General features: G+C 39.5%; 2 protein-coding genes across 8 annotated transcripts; one reads left to right on the plus strand and one right to left on the minus strand.

The window, feature by feature from the left end:
* The first annotated feature begins 9499 nt into the window (after positions 1-9499).
* On the plus strand, positions 9500-15113 carry LOC114878449 (sodium channel protein Nach-like). 6 transcript variants are annotated; one of them, XM_046285540.1, is made up of 11 exons: positions 9500-11497; positions 11987-12195; positions 12394-12600; positions 12773-12938; positions 13012-13163; positions 13718-13829; positions 13891-14065; positions 14286-14336; positions 14443-14635; positions 14751-14857; positions 14927-15113. In XM_046285540.1, the coding sequence occupies exons 1-11, from the start codon at positions 11447-11449 to the stop codon at positions 15055-15057; spliced, it is 1554 nt and encodes a 517-aa protein (XP_046141496.1). In that variant the 5' UTR covers positions 9500-11446; the 3' UTR covers positions 15058-15113. The 6 variants fall into 6 exon arrangements, with proteins under 6 accessions (XP_046141496.1, XP_029048118.2, XP_029048120.2 ...); XM_029192285.2 differs by having other exon boundaries at positions 9503-11497; positions 13891-14191; XM_029192287.2 differs by having other exon boundaries at positions 9504-11497; positions 13891-14191; positions 14751-14862.
* On the minus strand, positions 15053-17260 carry LOC114878450 (caspase-8-like). Of its 2 annotated transcripts, XM_029192289.2 has the most exons (6): positions 16571-17228; positions 16209-16474; positions 15873-16065; positions 15647-15772; positions 15428-15556; positions 15053-15344 (listed from the first exon to the last, which is right to left on the minus strand). In XM_029192289.2, the coding sequence occupies exons 1-6, from the start codon at positions 17118-17120 to the stop codon at positions 15130-15132; spliced, it is 1479 nt and encodes a 492-aa protein (XP_029048122.2). In that variant the 5' UTR covers positions 17121-17228; the 3' UTR covers positions 15053-15129. The 2 variants fall into 2 exon arrangements, with proteins under 2 accessions (XP_029048122.2, XP_029048123.2); XM_029192290.2 differs by lacking the exon at positions 15873-16065 and having other exon boundaries at positions 16274-16474; positions 16571-17260.
* Positions 17261-17819: the final 559 nt, after the last annotated feature.

A 17819-nucleotide genomic window follows, 5' to 3' on the forward strand; every position in this document is an offset into this window, starting at 1 on the left:
AGAAAGATTCTAAGAAAAAGAAGGAGAATGAGTGGCAGTGGTGGTTTCACGGTAGTCGATGTCTCTGAACGATAACCAAGCTACCTTTTCGTCACGCACGCGTCTCATGTAACCCAGTGGACCTAGAACATAATCCCTGTCAACTCTAAGAAAATAATGATCGCACGATGCGTCTGTGATTTTACGGTACGTATATAGAGCTCCTGTTACATCGTTCGTATCGCTGCTTGTATCGAGCGAATAAATTACCAGCGCGAAAATAACTCTGCAACACGACACGCTGGATCTTAATCGAAGATAATGCGCGAGCGCTGATTGTTCTATAGTCGAAGATATAAAACGGTAGCTTTCGATCGAGTCGTAATAAATTCGGCGCAGATGACGATTCGAATCAGAAGCTGGCTGTAGCAAGTAAAAGGGAAACTATGTTGACACGCTATTCTCTGCTGTTCTGAAAATCCTGTACGTCTGGGTGGATCTTTCCCGTTGGTTAAGCCGATCATTGTCGCAGTAACAAGCCAGCTATTGACAGGTTCTCGTTCTCGTATGGCAGTTACGTACCGATGGCACGTATGTGTGCAAGGGTTCACACAATCGCAAAGAAGGGGACACACGAGGATGAGACAAACCACGGTTTGACCAGTGTGCGGTGGTGTTACGCTACTACTACGGGGGCCACATACTAATGGGGTATTACCTTAACACCCTCTATCCCGACTCTCCTTCAGTTAGTTACTCCTCGGGGATGTGGAAGAAAAGGAGATTCCTCGAAACCCTCCTCGACACTTCTCCTTTCTCCTTTTTCCTTTTCGTGAGGCGACGCGAGACCGACCTTCTCTTCTCCTCCTTACTCCCGATTTCTTCCGTTTTTCTCTGTTTTTGATCGATCGTTCCTGGAGCAGAGACTACCTACGTACCGACGTAAATCGTTATCGAGCCACTTCCACGTCTGTTGGATAACTCCGGCTTCGAAATCGAATCGTTTACCAAACGTCGATGGGGTTGAACGGTCGACGAAAGAATTTCTTTAGTGGCTGATGCACCACTGAAATTAATTTGCTCCTTTTCTACATAGTCTATGGATCTTTCCAATGGAAGAGAAGAATTTCCGAACAATCCTTATCATCGAACAAATTTCTTTGTAAAATGAGATAAAATTGAAGACGGTAACGATAAGAAGAGACGAGAGCGATCAGTCGGAACGGATAAATCTCGAAGAAGAAGGAATTGCAAATGGTTTTGATGGCGACTCGGCTGGAGTTGTGTCGACACTCATCGTCAGATGCCCGATCGGAGATTCCTTCGGAAACAATAAGACGAGCGATTTCTGCTGGCGATAGGTTAGCCAAAGGTGGGGAGAGGACTGCATGAATTTCAATCGACATCTTATCTGGTACACGAGCGAACCTCGAGTGGCGGTGGATCGTGATCAAGTGGACCTCCATGGCGAGGACAATACACGCTGCGGCCGACAAGTGACAATACGCTATCAGGGTCGTTCGAAGCGTATTGCTCTTTTGTCCGAGCCACTACACCTGCCATACGTACTTGAACAAGTTCATGGAAAGTGTCAGGACTGACCCGGCCGTGGATTACCGACTGAACATCGCCACGAGGGTTGTTCAAAGATGTTCTAAGGAGAGAAGGTGGGTGGGCAAGTATTACCCACGGTGATAAGCTGTTCCATGCCAAAAGAGGAATTACTCGATTTTCAAAGTAAAACCACTGCCAGCATATTAAAACTTTGTCTCAAGACTTTTCAGCCTTTCTACGCGTTCGATCCGACCCCTTTATCACGAAACCGTCAACCCTCCTTCCTACGGTTATACGATTTGACCCATGCCACAGGGGTAAGTTCGGACAGCATACGATAGGATTTACTGCTACAGACATATTTCAACTTCCGATCCAAGAAGTTCGACGAACACCCGCTACCTTATATTTTTCTGCCTTATCGAACAGTCTTTTTAGAATCGTGCATAACGAGAAACGGATAAATGGTATTGCTTTAAGTAAGGAAATATCTTTTGGTGCAAAATTGAAAACTATTATAATAATCGAACGAAACGAAAGAAAAATATGTGTGAAGCGTTAATACCAGCATAGAGGAGAGAAGAATAACGATCCTTCGAGATACTCGTTCTTCCGTAAGATCATCATGAAAGCAATTATGTAATGTACCCTGGGGAACATGGTCCCTGTAGATTCGAGGCGAAGCGAAAACAGTGAAAGGAAAACAGTGATAAACGACGAACAGAAAATATCGTCCAACGATAAGAACTGATTGATTAATTGCCATCTAGAAAAACAAAATCAAATCTCCTCCACTTTAGAATTGAATAGGAATAGAAACGAATCGAAGGAAAGGTGCAATGATTATCCTTCGTCTTTCGAGGACGAAACGTCCACTTGAACGTGCGAAAAAAGAAACAAAAATAGAGGGAATAAAAGGATAAAGAAAGAAGATCGAATCGAAAGGCTGGTAAATTAGACGACGATTGTTCGGTTCCAAGGACCGCAAGCGAAGGCCACTAATCAGAATCTTACACTCGCCCCTCTTGAACGAAACGAGGACGGTTCTTCGAGTATATAACTCCTCGCTAAGATTCTCGAGAGGACTCGTGAAAGTCAGAACTGGTGCTAACTCGACTTTACTAACGGGCAATCAGATCGCCTCTGTTGGGACAACAAACTCTTCCACTCCACCCTCTTGCGCTCTTCTACTTCGTTCCTTCCTTCGTTTCTTCCTTCGTTCGGTCGTCGCTTGTATAGCTTATTTATCGAAGAAGTTAAGTTAGCCGGGGTTAAACAGCAGTAAATTCACCCCAAGAGGAATGGACATCGCGACTTAATTGCCTCTGCACGATTCCTCCTTCTATCGATTGGATAACGATGATTTCTAACGTCCTATTTGATGTTACAAAACTTGTAACTACTCTAAGAGATAATCGTTTGTCCGATACTAGATTTTTATTTTGAATAATCTTTGTTTTTCTTACAATTAGATACAAGTATTCAAACATTGAACGGTGCAGACAAGAAGCAACCAGTTAACAACTAGGTTAATACATACTTTATTATGATGCGCGAGTCACGTGCTGGAGAAAATCCTCTCGAGACCTGGATAATATCTATTCGTCGGACGTGTACGGGGAATATCAGCAGCTGTATCCCGTAGACTGTAGACGATCCGATCGAGGATATCCTGCATCCCGATTTCCCGTAACCCTACGCACTACAACCAGCGAGGGAGAAATCTAAAGAGTGTGGGAGGGCTTAGTCGAGTTATACACCTCTCCTCTTATTGTCCCATTTACACTTATTCCTTATATCCGGAATACTTTTATATACTTTTATTTGATGAAGGAAAGAATTGTTAAAGCGATAGACTAGACTAGCAAACACGATATCTTTAAGCATAGTTAAGGTACCAGCAGCGATTAGTTGGAGCATTAAAAGAAACGAAGGAAACGTTATTAGCCAGCAGGAATCGGACGCGTTATCTCCGCGCTCAATTAGACCCGTAAAGAATCGCGTATACCCCATTGATCCTCTTTGCTTCTGCTTGCAGTCCATCCACCCTTCGACCCTTTTTTTCCTTCTCTATGTCCTTTATAAAATATCGTATTAATTTGACATCTTTTCTGGATTTTCATTAAAGAACGACAGCTGTTATCGTGGCACAGTCGTCATCTTGCAAAAATATTAGTTAAAGGTGAAAATTCTGAAAACTCTGGTAACAATTTGTTACTCGTACATTTAACCAAAGCAGTGACTCACACGATTTTATGTCCCATGTACGATCAGCATCTCTAACCGTCTTTTTTTTTTTTCTCTCTGTTCCGAAGAAAGCACCACAGGGGTAGTATGTAAAAAGGCCATCAGCGATTCGGTAGCGGTAACGTCCTGACACTTTGCTAGAACTCCTGCGAGAGTCGTTACCACCGTCGTCTTTTCCCTTTTATGCGAACACAGTGCAACTGTTCTCCGTCGATGCACCGATCTCTACTCATCTCTACCGATCTGTACCGATCTGTATTGGAATTCACGAAGACGCGCATGCCAGCAGTTACGGGTAACTACCTCGTCCTCGATTTACGATTCTCCACGACTATAAACAATGGGTAAACGCCGGGTTATTACCTACGTCAAGAAGTATGCTAAGGGATGAGAAAGTGGGTGGACAGAGTAGAATTGCCAGGTCCGAGAGGTAAATATAAAGATATTAGAGATTAAAATATATCAAAGGGGTAATTAAATTTAAATTTATTCCCATAAAGAGGATGAAATTGTGAGGTAGCGTAGGTACATCGAATAAGAAGTTCATCGCCTTCATTTATAGGCACTGTACAAATGTGTAGATGGTTGTTGGGAGAATGAAGGGAACGGGAGCAGGACACGTAAAGCTCGATCGGTCCAGATATATAAGTATTCCCGAAGGCGAGGGGCAATTTGTCCCGGTCATTTGGCCAGTCCACGGGGACTCCCTGACTGTAATCCAATCACTAGCCACACTCTACTTCTGTCTCTTCTCTTCCAAAGATTTTCTCTCTTTCTTCCTTCCTAACAGACATTTTCTCTTTGTCTTTCTCCAGTCAACCTATCGCTATCCTTCTCGTCACCCTCTTTCAATGGGATGCCCCGTCAGTCGTCATTCGTCAGTCGTCATTGAGACTACAGCAGTCCCGACCGAATGACAATTATTGTGCACGGATTCTCTTTCAAAAATTAGATACATAGTAAGCTGAAATGTAGGAAAAATTTATTTGCCTGCAAAGGAAATATTAGAATTTCTTCGAGCTGTACTTCTTTTCCTTTGAAAAAGAAATCCTACGTGAGAATGTAGAAATACGACGCATGAATTTTCACCAGAATCGTGCCTACAGGCGAATGGCATACGTGATCTTGATACAGAGGGGTTGCGCGAAAAATTAGCCTTGTTGAAAGACGGCCCTTTACGCGTTCGCCCCCTTTTCCACCTTTTCCCTTTTTAAACTGACCCGACTTCCGTCTAATCTTTCTTCGAATCTTGCTTCGCGTGCCTTTACCTCGAACAAAGCCTTCTCCTTGTTAACGCACGAAAACTTGTATTTTTTTATTTTCAGAACAAGCTCTTTCTTCTTTTAATTATTTATATCTTCTCATTGTTCTCTAGAGAAACGATATATATATATATATTTCCTTGAAGAAGAGAAAGAGGTCTTTAATTTCTTTTCAACGGAAGAAAATGTTCCGTTCAATAGCCTCATCTGTTAGGTAGTTCCGGTACGTATACCGCGCGCAGATCCGGCCGAGCGGTACTGCAATTACCCTGCTGTGATTTAGAGCCCACCCGTTATAGACCAGTGAGTTTTGATTTACGATGCCTCGCGTGAAATTAATTTCAATTCGGTAATGTGTACGAATAATTCGCGGCGACTACGGTTACCTTGTCGAAAAGTCTTTGATTAAGCTCTTGGAAAGTTTCACCCTTTTCTATTAAAATTCAATTATAATTTTTGTTAAGTAAATTTCTCTCTCCCTCTTGGAATGATTTAATTCCTCTTGGAAATTTCCTCGAACCGATCCGATGGTAAACGTAGGTCTAATCTCCAAAGAAGCTCGGTTCTCTTTGCGAAAGGGAAATCTCGGTATCGGTCATCGCATCGTCGTAGCATCGAGTTTTCAATCTGTCGCAATACCGAAATTAATTTCAATCTACGTGGAGGTACGGTAAGACGGTAGCGGTCCACGCTCGAACGATCACGAATGCCGGTAAGATTGAGCCGATCCAATGGTTCACAGAAGCTTCTTAGATCTTCCGTGATGCTTTTCCTATCTATACACTACTGTCCAAAAGTAGATACGTTTATTACTTGCAATTAATTGTACTTGGAAATATGTATGCGATATTTTATATGCAATTATAATAACGTATCGTTAGCATCGGTAAAACTACCCCTTTAGTCAGAAAGCATTCGTCAATGGTATTATTGTTTTAAGCCGATAAAGTTTGCATAATATTCAAGGTTGAGTTTTTTAAACAGAGTTTAAGATGGGTGGAGATACTTTTGCGAGTAACTGTATATCTATAAATCGAGAGGGATGCCTGATCGTTTGAGCGTGGGGTGGGTTGGTGGTCGAGTTGGTAACGAGATTTCCTCGATGTCCACGAACGGTTTAAGCTCGGATCACGTTCAAGCGTTTAGCCTTCTTGCCTCGCTTCGTCTTCCTCGTAAACGTTCTCGACTATTCCTTTTCTTTTTCCCTTCCTATTCCTCGTTACTTTCTCCTGTTACACTCTCTGTTCGTCGCCCTCTCGTTCATCCCCTTCTTTCGGATAACAGATAAAGCGGATACAGTGGGAAAGAAGCTCGGCGTAGCGGCAAAACGCTTCCGTTGGGCCGCGCGTATGATTTATTCCGGCGCGAAGCACCCACCAGAAATATCAGATACCCCTAATGAATTTCTGGAATGGTGTGTGTACGTGTCTGTGTGTGTGGAGAAGAACTAACAGAAAGAAACATGGGGTGAACCAACGACACGAGATACAACACGAATCCTCTCACTGAAATTCTGTCTCCCAGTTGACCACCTTCGGTTATCCATGCTAATGAATGAATAGACAGACTTTTCGTATTGAGATAAAAAATAAAATTTGACGAAACGGGAAAGGGAATTGGAAAAAGAAAAGATTGAACTGGTAGGAGATGAATGGCACGTGGCCCGCATGAGATTCAGAACGAGAGGAATATTCAGTGCAGAATTTGCGAGAAATTAGGCGTGAAATACGGCTGGCGTTTCGAATATTTCTGCCACCGACAGATTTCGACTTTCCTGTCAGACACGGGTCTTAGACGATCCATCGATCTGCCTTTGTATTCACCGCGAACCTCTTCTCTTCTGCATCGTAACTCCCTCCTTGTAACTTTACCAAGACACAAGCCTTTTCGCTCGAAAAATTTTCTGTCAAATTATCGAACACCTTTTATCGATATACTTGATCCGCTACTATTTTCATCATTTGCAATGCCAACTTTTTCGCGTAACTTGAAAATTCTTCGACGTTCGAGGATCAAGGCAAACGTCAATCTTAATAAATTTCTGACGGATCATGAAAACGATTCCTACTTTCTCTTCTACGTTGTTCATACTTTGTATTCCTTCGACGGTAGAAGCAATCACCGTAACAGATACGTGTTGCCGAACCTTCCACTATTCCAATCAGCATCGACGATAGTCTTGCTCTTCGAGTTTCGAATTTGAATGTTTAACACGTATGCTTAGCTGAAAAAAGAAATGAAAAAGCGAAAAGTCCAAACAGGAATGCGAACGAAGAAGAATGTTGAATGACCAGAGCAGCTGAAAAAGATTTAAATAATCATATATATCGAACGTGGCTATAAATCGCCTCGTGTCCATCCGGCCCCCAGGATCGCCACCCTAACTACTGGCATCTATAGCAATGGGGTGGACCAGTGATATATGTCTTCCCTATAACAGCCAGAATCAAAACACCGCACCATCCTCCTCCCTAGCTTAGGCGATGTTTGTCCTTTGGCCAGCAACTTCTGCGGCAGACAGTTGATATCGGTGAGATCGCTGTATTAATTAACAGTAAACTAGAAATCAGCCATTTATACCATTGTTATTCGTTCGTTTACAAAATTTCTCCGATATCATTTTTATCAAATGAAAATCATAAATAATTTTGTTGGTATCTACAGGGTGTTCGACAACAGGTGGGCAAAATTTTGAGGGGTGATTCTAGGGATCAAAATAAGACGAAAATGAAGAATAACGAAATAGCGTTTGCGACTTTGTTTTCCAGTAATTAACGTTTAAAAATTCGAGTAAAAAGCGCCTGAAAGCTGCAACCCGCCCAGCACCGGCGACTGAACGTCAGGTCAGCAGGGGCAGGTACAGTCGTAACCAAGAGGTAGAAATTCCACACTAAATCTCTACTTTTGATCAGGCATATTATGGAAAATCCTCTGGTGGAGAAGACGCGCAAAGTTCAGCAGGTACTCGAGGAACGTGTTGAAGCAACGTTGTAACCTTAATGCACTTACGAAGCAGCGGCTATTATGATTGCAGGATCGGTCGACGTGCTGTATCTGGTCAGGAACAAAGTGCTGGCAGAGAGGAGATTACAAAGCGTTGCTGGACGATGCTCACTTGACCGGTATTACAGATGTAATATCGTAAACAGTGTCCCTCTAAGCCGTAGCCACGAGATCTGCCCCCAAAGCTGGACAAAACGGGGAACCACCTTGCTTTCCCTTCTCTATCTCCCTGTACACCCTCGTGCGAACCCTTTGCGAAGCGTTACCACTGTTTACTCTTGAATATTCATTCTTTGTCCTGATACAGCCGTGAACACGAAGTGTCCACACATTAACCAGCCTGACCAACCTGACCAGCCGCTTAACCACAACCCCTTTATCGTTTTCACAGTTTTACCGTTTTTATTGGAAAAGATTGCAGACGCTCGCGTAATCTGTTCCTCGTTGCACCTTTGGTCGAGGTGAAAAATAATTCTGCCGTCAGATTCGACGAATCTGCTTTCCCATTCGGATGAAGAATAACACGAGGGAAGACGGAAATGCCGTCGATAGTCTACGCAGGAGTCTTTCACCCCCTTCCTTCCAATAAATACGGAACACGGGACGCGTTTCCACGATCGCGCAACTGTACTATCGCGGTAACAATAAAAATAGAGCTGCCGTATAGGTTGGCCTGCTTACTATCAGGCCGCAAGTTACGATTAAAAGACCGTGAGCCAGACCCGCCCATGCCATGTCTCGAATTCTCAGTTTCTTCGAAGAGATTTCGGGAGGGATGGCAGAGGGGTCAGAAGACTAACCGGTCGGATACCAGCTAGCATCTTGAAACTTCTTCAGGCAACTCGAGAAATCTTTTCGCGGGTTTATGCTTATCGTAAACATCGCCACAGACAAACTCCGCTGATCTCTCTCCAGAAACGATGATGCGATTCAAGGTAATCGTAAATACGGCAGAGATACGCCTCGAATTTTCAAATGTACCTGAATTTGCCCAACTCTCTTAAAACGGTACGTTGAATTATTGTTTAAGAAAGCAAATAATATTGTAGCGTTTAGAATATTATTTCATTGAAGAATAAGTTTTCCACGTGACATCCGTGCAGAGAAGAAAAAAAGGGAGAGAGAGACACCCCCTTCGATTACGTATACCTCGACGATAAAACCTCCTTTGCGTGGATTAGTCCGCTCAATCAGGAAATATACTTCGGGCCCCCATAAAGTTCTGCCAGCGTGCAAACCCCTATATGCGTCCTATGTACTACCCTCTCTATGTGCTTCCCTTCTTTTACGCATCCATGTCCGCTGAACGTTCATAGCGACAGATAAGACTTCCTATCTTAATTGACATACCAAAATCAAAAGTATTCAAAAGACTTTTTATACCTCTTTAAGCTTCATTAACGTTATCGGACTGCTCAGACTTACCCATTCTCATTTTCACGATATTTCTTTTCAAACCTTTATGAAACAAAATATTTCTCACTTATTTGGAAAGAAAAAACCGAGGTATTTTTCGTAAACCGGGTTGATATTGCACGGTCGGAAAAAAAGCGGATGCTTTTATACACATCGAATCCTGAAAAGTATAGACGGAGACAGATTTAGTTTCGGGTGTATTTTAAAGTCCATGGGGCTCAATGTTCCGCGAAATACGTCTCTCCCTTAGCATCTCTCCTATAATACAGATGCCGTATAGATGGCTACAAATCCCCGGAAACTCTTCATATCTATAACCTCTTTTCGTTCTCGATAACGAGGGCTCACACGCGACAGGGTACTTTTAAACAATTCACCCTTCAAACCCTCCTACATGGTTAACTTTATTGCTATTTCCGTACATACGCCATGCTTGATACCCATGGATCTTTCACTTTTACTTTTACTTCTGCTGCTTTTTATTATTATTCTTTGCATTATTATTCTCATATTCTATGAAATACGCAATTAAAAATAAATTCCGAAGAGAGTTGGAATAAACGAGATAGATGGATAGAGATAGAGAGTAAGAGGTAACGGAGGCTACACTTTCAACTTACGATGGTCGAAGTCAATTCGATAGCAGTTAACGAATTGTTGGGGGTGAATAGAAGGGGTTTGCGGTTAACACGAGGGGTTGACAGGGGAACGCATAATACATTGTTACCCCATCCACCGAATTCACCCCTTCCATGTGCAGTAATTTTCTCTGCACCGAACCGACATCAGGCTGAACTATCTCATAATTAAAATTACCGTACCGCACACACGTACATTCCAACACCTTAACACATCGTTTAAGCACATTTCCAAATGTTCCTTTTACTCTGTGTTCGTATCTGTGTGTTGAATCGATTACGATTCATTTACACCAATGTCACCTGAATAATAATCATCATTGAAAATATGTATAAATAATGGTATCGTATTAACGCTTTGATAACGAATAATTAATTGAAAATTAATCTAAAAATTTGTGAAAGATTTAAAGCGTTGCTTGAAATTATCATATTTCGTTTCATCTTTGGGCGTTACTTTTAAAATTGTTCTTTGTTAAGTTTTCCCATTTCAAGCGTGAAAGCGTTTAACCGTTTAAGCGGGGAAAAATGATCGTAGGGTGGTGGGAAATAGCAGCTTTCTTCCCTCCGCTCTTTGCCCGTCGATTTAAAACATTTGCCCTTCGCGAAACGAAAGTTCTCCGTGTCGTTGAGCTAGGGTGCCATGAAATCACCCTAATATTGGATTATATCAATATACGGAACACACATATATCATATTACCGTGGCTAGAACGCGCAGGTTACTAAATTTCCGATTTCTTCACAGAGATAAAGGTATCCTGACATTTTCTTCGATCAGCAAATTACAAAAGCAACAACTCTTCTGTTTAAATCAACCTTGACAAGCTCGGAACGGATTCGAATCAAGTCGAGTCGAGTCGAGTCGAGTCGAGTCGAGAGTCGAGAGTCGAGGTACGAAGGGTAATGACGTGTGCTCGAGCACACGGTGTTTAACACTTTATCTATCCTCCTCCAAGTTATTAATGACACTCGCTGAGTCAGATGCCGCGTCCAAGTGCGGCATCTTCACAGTTTAATATCCGAGGAATCGAGTCACTCGGCCGACTACTCCCGGACTCGTCCTACTCGTCGCCTCGAGTGTACACTCGTGGTCGAGGCATTTCACTTCCAATATCCTTCACCCTGCCATGCCGAACAAAGTGTCTCTGGCAAACCGACGAGTGAACACGTTTTCATTTTACACCACCGCCACCATCATCATCGATTCTCTAATTTCAATGATTATTCAGATACCGAAAAAGTCATCTTTCTGGGTAAATAGTAAATAAACTGCTACAACTGTTGCAATTCGAATTTATCACTTGTATCAAACGAACGTTATATCTCCTGTAAAGATTTCAAATTGATGGCTCGTAGAAAAATGATATTAAAATTTATCAACGAGGAAAATCGAACGGTAAATGGCGCGACATGCACCGTCAAGTGCAACGTGTAAAATTGAAGCATTCGATCGTAGATATTTCTTTTTTTTTTCTACATGTTATCATACTTCCACGTGGCGTACTCATTGTCAGTTGAAAAAAATATGAGGTATTAATAATTGAACACAGAGTGATACTTAAAGCTACCATCATTTCTTATCGGACAATAATCGGCGAAAGTCGGAAGGACAAATGAATTTTTCATGTAACATCGCATGCCTACTACTGCCTCCACATTCTTAAATAACGCAGTCTCGCGTCAAGTTACATTTTGTTCAACAGTCGTGTTCCAAACAGTATCTACTACGTCGCATAAAGTTGCTCTTATTAAAACTCGAATATTTTTTCGAATTAACTCGGTTTGAACTATTCAATTTTACAAATTGTAAGCTTTTGTTATTTTTCTTTTAGACTTGTACCGTTAGGCTGACTCTACTTTATTTGACGTAAAGTTAAAATTTCAGGACGATTTGATATTTCTGGTTAAGAAATCAATGTCGTTAGTGAATCATGATAAATACACAAGAAGAAAATTGCGATGGAATGAATATTGCGAAAGAATATTACGAAAATGTGGGAGCATCTTGAAAAAACAAACTTTCGAATTTTGTCGTGAAACGAGTCTTCATGGTTACAAATATATCGCTGAAACTCGTCGTTCTATGCCAGAAAGGTAAATTATACTTATCTTTTCTTCTTTCTATCTACGATTGAAAAGTAAAATTAACATCAGATTTACATAGATTATTGTATATCCCAGCGAGTTTTAGATGTTCCACCCTCTGCACACTCGATTCAAGTTTCAATTATATTCAGCTCCGATAATAATCAGATCGAAAGATACCTACTCATTTGACGTTCGTTTTAACAGAATCGCGTGGGCAATAACGGTGCTTATATCGCTAGTTATCGCAATTGTAATAATGAAATTTACTTACGATTATTATTCGGACCATGCTACCCTCTCTGTGATCGAGTCGACCCATCGTGGAATATGGAATTATCCATTTCCAGCGGTGACGGTGTGCGATTTTAATCGTGTGTCTCTCAAGTTAACACGACAATTAGTCGAAAAATTGTAAGTCTTACTTACGTTACAATTTTTCTAACAGCTTACCTACTGCTCGCAATTCAAATGATTTATAAATTAAATGGATTAAGTTCCAGTTGGTAAGCTGTTAATACAGATACCTTAATTATTCTCTATTATTTTTCATATCTTCTTTCATCCCTTTTATTTCAATTCATAGGAAACTTCCACCGACTGTGTCAAAGGAATTTATTATTCAAGAGATGAAATTATTGAACGAGTTATTGTATCCTGGTGAACATGAATTGAACATCCGTAGTAATCTTACACGATTACAGGTCATCTTCGACATGAACGGTCTCTCAATTCCCACAGTCATTAATTTAGTACGTTATTTCATATCGTACAACCTTAGGAAATTTTCAAGATAGAACGAAAATTGAAATTCAATTATTGCAGGTGACGAGAAGTTGCAACAATTTACTTGGAGCGTGTAAATGGAAAGCCAAAGAGAAAGATTGTAAAACGATATTTCAACCGAGCTTCACCCGCTACGGAATGTGTTGCAGTTTCAATTACATCACCCGTGAAAACATTCTTGAAGAACCAAAGTAAACTTATTTCAAACTTATTTACAAAATTTAATGACAAAATTTTAAGGGGTGATTCTAGGGATCAAAATAAGACGAAAATGAAGAATAACGAAATAGCGTTTGCGGCTTTGTTTTCCAGTAATTAACGTTTAAAGATTCGAGTAAAAAGCGCCTGAAACCTGCAACCCGCCCAGCACCAACGACTGAACGTCAGGACAGCAGGGGCAGGTACAGTCATAACCAAGATCGTGCATTTCTGTTTTTCGGTACTGCAGCATTCAGCTTCGATTCTTGGTTACGACTGTACCGACCCCTGCTGACCTGACGTTCAGTCGCCGGTGCTGGGCGGGTTGCAGGTTTCAGGCGCTTTTTATTCGAATTTTTAAACGTTAATAAATTATTGGAAAACAAAGCCGCAAACGCTATTTCGTTATTCTTCATTTTCGTCTTATTTTGATCCCTAGAATCACCCCTTAAAATTTTGCCCACCTGTTGTCGAACGCTATATCATGTTTCATCATTTCTGACTAAATTATTATTATTTTCTTTTATATTTATCGTGTACCGCAAAGTCTGCAACCGCATAGAATGACCTCCTGTGGTTATCAAAGCGGACTCAATATTTTGCTGAATTTGGATCCTGATGATTATCATGCCAGTCTCGTTAAATCCATAGGAGCAAAGGTAATTTGTTTGTCTTCTTAATCATGATGAAATGAAGAAGCTGATTCTTAATCGTTTACAGATCATGTTACACAGTCCCTTTGACTATCCAGACGACAATGCAGCGAGCAAATTATTACCTGTTAATAAATATTCGTTTCTTATTGTCCAACCGGAGGAAATGTATTCAACGGATAACGTTAGACGAGAATCTACAAGATACTGCATATTTCACGACGAAATAGATGCGATGAATGGTGAAAATAAAAAAAAAAGATATTTCATTCCAGCAAGATATTCAGTTATAAACTGCTTGGTAGAATGTCGAGCTAGTGTTATTCAAACGAAATGTGGATGTATTCCGTATTATTATCCGCAAAATAGTTAGTTCACTTTAATTTACGTTAAAAAATTCATAAATTTAACATTGAATAATTATACTTCTTCGTTGGTCCTTTGACGAATTTTCTGTTTTAGATGCCAGAGTATGCAATCTGAGAGATCTTGAATGTGTAGAAACTTATAAATGTAAGTCTATAATTGTAATTGTAACAATACACAAATTTAGAGAATTCTATTCAGAGAATTTTACGGTAGATTAATAGCCTCGACTATGATCAAATTAAATTTACAGACTGGTATGATACTGCTTGGCCAGGAACAGATATGTCGCCTAATGTTGTATCGCTTACAGAATTGAATACCAATGAAAGACCTTGCAATTGCCATCCAGATTGCAATTTTTATGCTTATCAGGTACAGAATTCGATAGGAAATCTTAACGAACGTATTTATTACACTGGTCTCTCATATACAAATTATCCCAGGTAAATTTATAAAAGACCTAGTAGTATAAATTTACTTCCAATGATAGTGCAAATCTATAAATTATTATTGATAATTCCCATTTAAATGTTAATTTGTAATGATTTTCTTCTTTAGCAAAGGTAAAGCCTGGAAAAATCAGAGTGTAATTCATATATTTTTCGGTGATCTAGTGTCCATTCAATATCGACGAGATATACGTTATAGTTGGCGCCATGTGTTTGGTAACGTAAGTTTAGTAAAATAAATCATTGATTTGTATTAAATAATAAAAACGATTATATTTGTTTTAGCAACATTCGGTGGTCTCCTAGGATTATTTGCTGGTTTTAGCCTCATGTCTGTGGCCGAACTTGTTTATTTTTTTATTATTCGAGTTATCACAGAAGCATTTACAAATAAAGGAAACGCGGAAAATATATAAATAAAATTTCTTTTATTTTTCTCTATATATACAATAAACAATATGTATCGAATAAATGCATAACAATGTAAATTATTTTTTTTTGCGTGCTTGATATTCCGGTAACAAGAAATCTGTAACTAATCTGCATGTTCTTAGCTCAGCTAATTGGGCAATAAAATCTGTTCCATTTAATTTTCCTCTCTTTTGCAGTACCGAACCAATTGTTTTTGTAACTGCAGTTAAGAATGTTATTTTACCTCCTCCTTCTTGTAAGATATTGCAAAATTCTTGAATAAACCATGACCCTGTAAAATGGCGCACCTCTAATAAAATAATCTAAAGTACATCTAAAATTCTAATAGGTAATATCTTTGAAATTATACATTACCTTCCGTTTTATGACGTACAGATACAAAATTTTGAATTGTTGACATAAATAAACAGAAGTTTTTGCGTGCTAAAATATTGGGAGTACAATTCGTAGGACCGTCTGTAGACAGACCGTCGTCAACACGCCCTGCAATCACGTAATATAAAGACTAATTAAGTGTACTAACAATAAGTAGGGTATGAAAATTCTTAAGTATAGAATTAAACTTTCTTGTACCTGCTACTTCTCCTTGACAAGCTTGTATAACAACTATTTTAATAACTTCTGCCAATTCTGGAGAACAAATTTTATGTTCAATCGTTTCAATACTAACTGTTTCCTCGTCGGTAGTAATTATACCACCTACACAGTATTAATAAATTATTACATATTCAAGAAAAAATAAAAACACACACACACAGAAAAAAAGAAAGAGGGAGAGAGGAAATTCAATATTTTTTACCTTTGCAACCATGACTTAAAATGCACACAAACATGCAATCATAATCAATACCAAATTTTTTTGGAATATCTTCCAACTTTTTTAGCATTTCATCTTTTTTTAAACTTTTAAATACTTCAACACGAAAATTGAAGCCTTCAAATGTTTCTGACAATTTATTACAATCAGCCAAGTTTCCAAACCGAGTTTCATACTAAAACATATGTTTTCATTACTTCATTTACATAAGGTAAATAAATAAATAGACAGATAAATAACAAGAGGAGAAAAAGGGAAATAAAAAAATGGAAGAAGGAAAGAGGTAAATAACATACAGACATCATACGATATTGCTACCTTTTGACCCATAAAAACCATTTGACTTATAATGATGCAAAGGCCATTCTTCAACTTTTTTATACCTTGCTCCTTAATATCAGGCAACATATGTACATCTTCTCTTGTAGAAAACATTTGCAACTGAGATACAGCAGTAGAACTTGTATACTGTACATCCAATACATTCTGATTATCTTCATACCTTTTAAGGTCTTCATAAATAATATCCAATTCATCGAATCTTTTTAAATGTTTAAGTAAGTTCTTCAGATTTACTTTACCATCTATCATAATTTAATGTAAAATATAAATATAATATAAAATATAAACATAAGAAACCAACAACCAACATAAGTAATTATAAAAATAAAACAACAAACCTGAATCAATTGAAATATACTTTCTTTGTATCCAATATAATATATGTAATTCCAGGAAGTCTGTATCTTTGAAATTTTCTTTATATTCAGTTAAATCATTTTTCACAGATTCCACTAAATATTCTATATTATTCTCAGTAAGTGCCTCGCATAATAAATATAAACATTTAGCCACTGAATTCACAGATCTTGAACACAACCTATTCTTTGGTAAATATAACAATTCTAAATCCTTAAATGATATTCCTAATTTTCGTATAATGTGTCTATTCTGTATAATGCACAATGCTTCCAACAATTTCTTTTTCCAATTTTCTGGATGGTTTTGTATAAATTCAACAAGTATATGAGATCTGTTATCTTTAAATTTTTGCAATAATCCATCAATTTCATTAAAACTATATGCATAATTCTTTATCATTAAAAATAAAACAGATATTATTTCATCAATATCAAGATCATGTCCTATTTTCTCCAAAATATCATTGTTTAGTTCTTCATTTATATTATTTGGAACAATCCACAGCATTGCATCAGTAGATACACACATAATTGTCTGTAAATGTACATTTAATACATTCTCAAACTAAAAAAATATTTAATGCTAATACACATAAATATATAAATATAACTTATATATACAATTTTCCATGACTGGACATGCCTTTGTTCTCAAAGGGTCGTGAATTTGCGCCCTCTTCATACGGGCCTGATTTCGCCATGGGGTGTCAGGGACCCCGCTGCGCCAATGACGCCTTCTGGATACCGACCTGATATCATCGTGGGGTGTTAGGGACCCCGATGCACAGGCAACACTCTTTGCATACTAACAGTATGGCGTCCGGGGTATCGGGGACCCCGGTGCACAGGTAACGCTCTTTACATACCGACATTATGGCATCGGGGGTATCAGGGACCCCGGTGCAAGGGTGACGGTATTTGCATACCGACAATATGGCCTCCGGGGTATCAGGGACCCCGGTGCACAGGTACCGTTCTTTGCGCATCGACATTATGGTATCTGGGGTATGAGGGACCCCGATGCACAGGTGACTCTGTTTCTCTTCCGACATTATGGCATCGGGGTATCAGGGACCCCGATGCAAAGGCGACGCTATATGCATACCGACATTATGGCATCCGGGGTATCAAGGACCCCGATGCACAGGTGACACTATTTGCATACCGCCATTGTGGCATCCGGGGTTTCAGAGACCCCGATGCGCCAATGACGACTTACCATAAGGTG

This window comes from Osmia bicornis, chromosome 4, assembly GCF_907164935.1.
Source record: "Osmia bicornis bicornis chromosome 4, iOsmBic2.1, whole genome shotgun sequence".
NCBI classification, from domain to species: domain Eukaryota; kingdom Metazoa; phylum Arthropoda; class Insecta; order Hymenoptera; family Megachilidae; genus Osmia; species Osmia bicornis.

Coding starts and splice junctions, on each gene's coding strand:
- LOC114878449 (XM_029192285.2), top strand. CDS start 11,447: ATGGCTCGTAGAAAAATGATATTAAAATTTATCAACGAGGAAAATCGA. Junction 12,601..12,772: donor CGACAATTAGTCGAAAAATT/GTAAGTCTTACT, acceptor TTCAATTCATAG/GAAACTTCCACCGACTGTGT. Junction 14,858..14,926: donor TAGTTGGCGCCATGTGTTTG/GTAACGTAAGTT, acceptor TATTTGTTTTAG/CAACATTCGGTGGTCTCCTA.
- LOC114878450 (XM_029192289.2), bottom strand. CDS start 17,120: ATGTGTGTATCTACTGATGCAATGCTGTGGATTGTTCCAAATAATATA. Junction 15,773..15,872: donor TTTAAGTCATGGTTGCAAAG/GTAAAAAATATT, acceptor AATACTGTGTAG/GTGGTATAATTACTACCGAC. Junction 15,345..15,427: donor TGTACGTCATAAAACGGAAG/GTAATGTATAAT, acceptor GCCATTTTACAG/GGTCATGGTTTATTCAAGAA.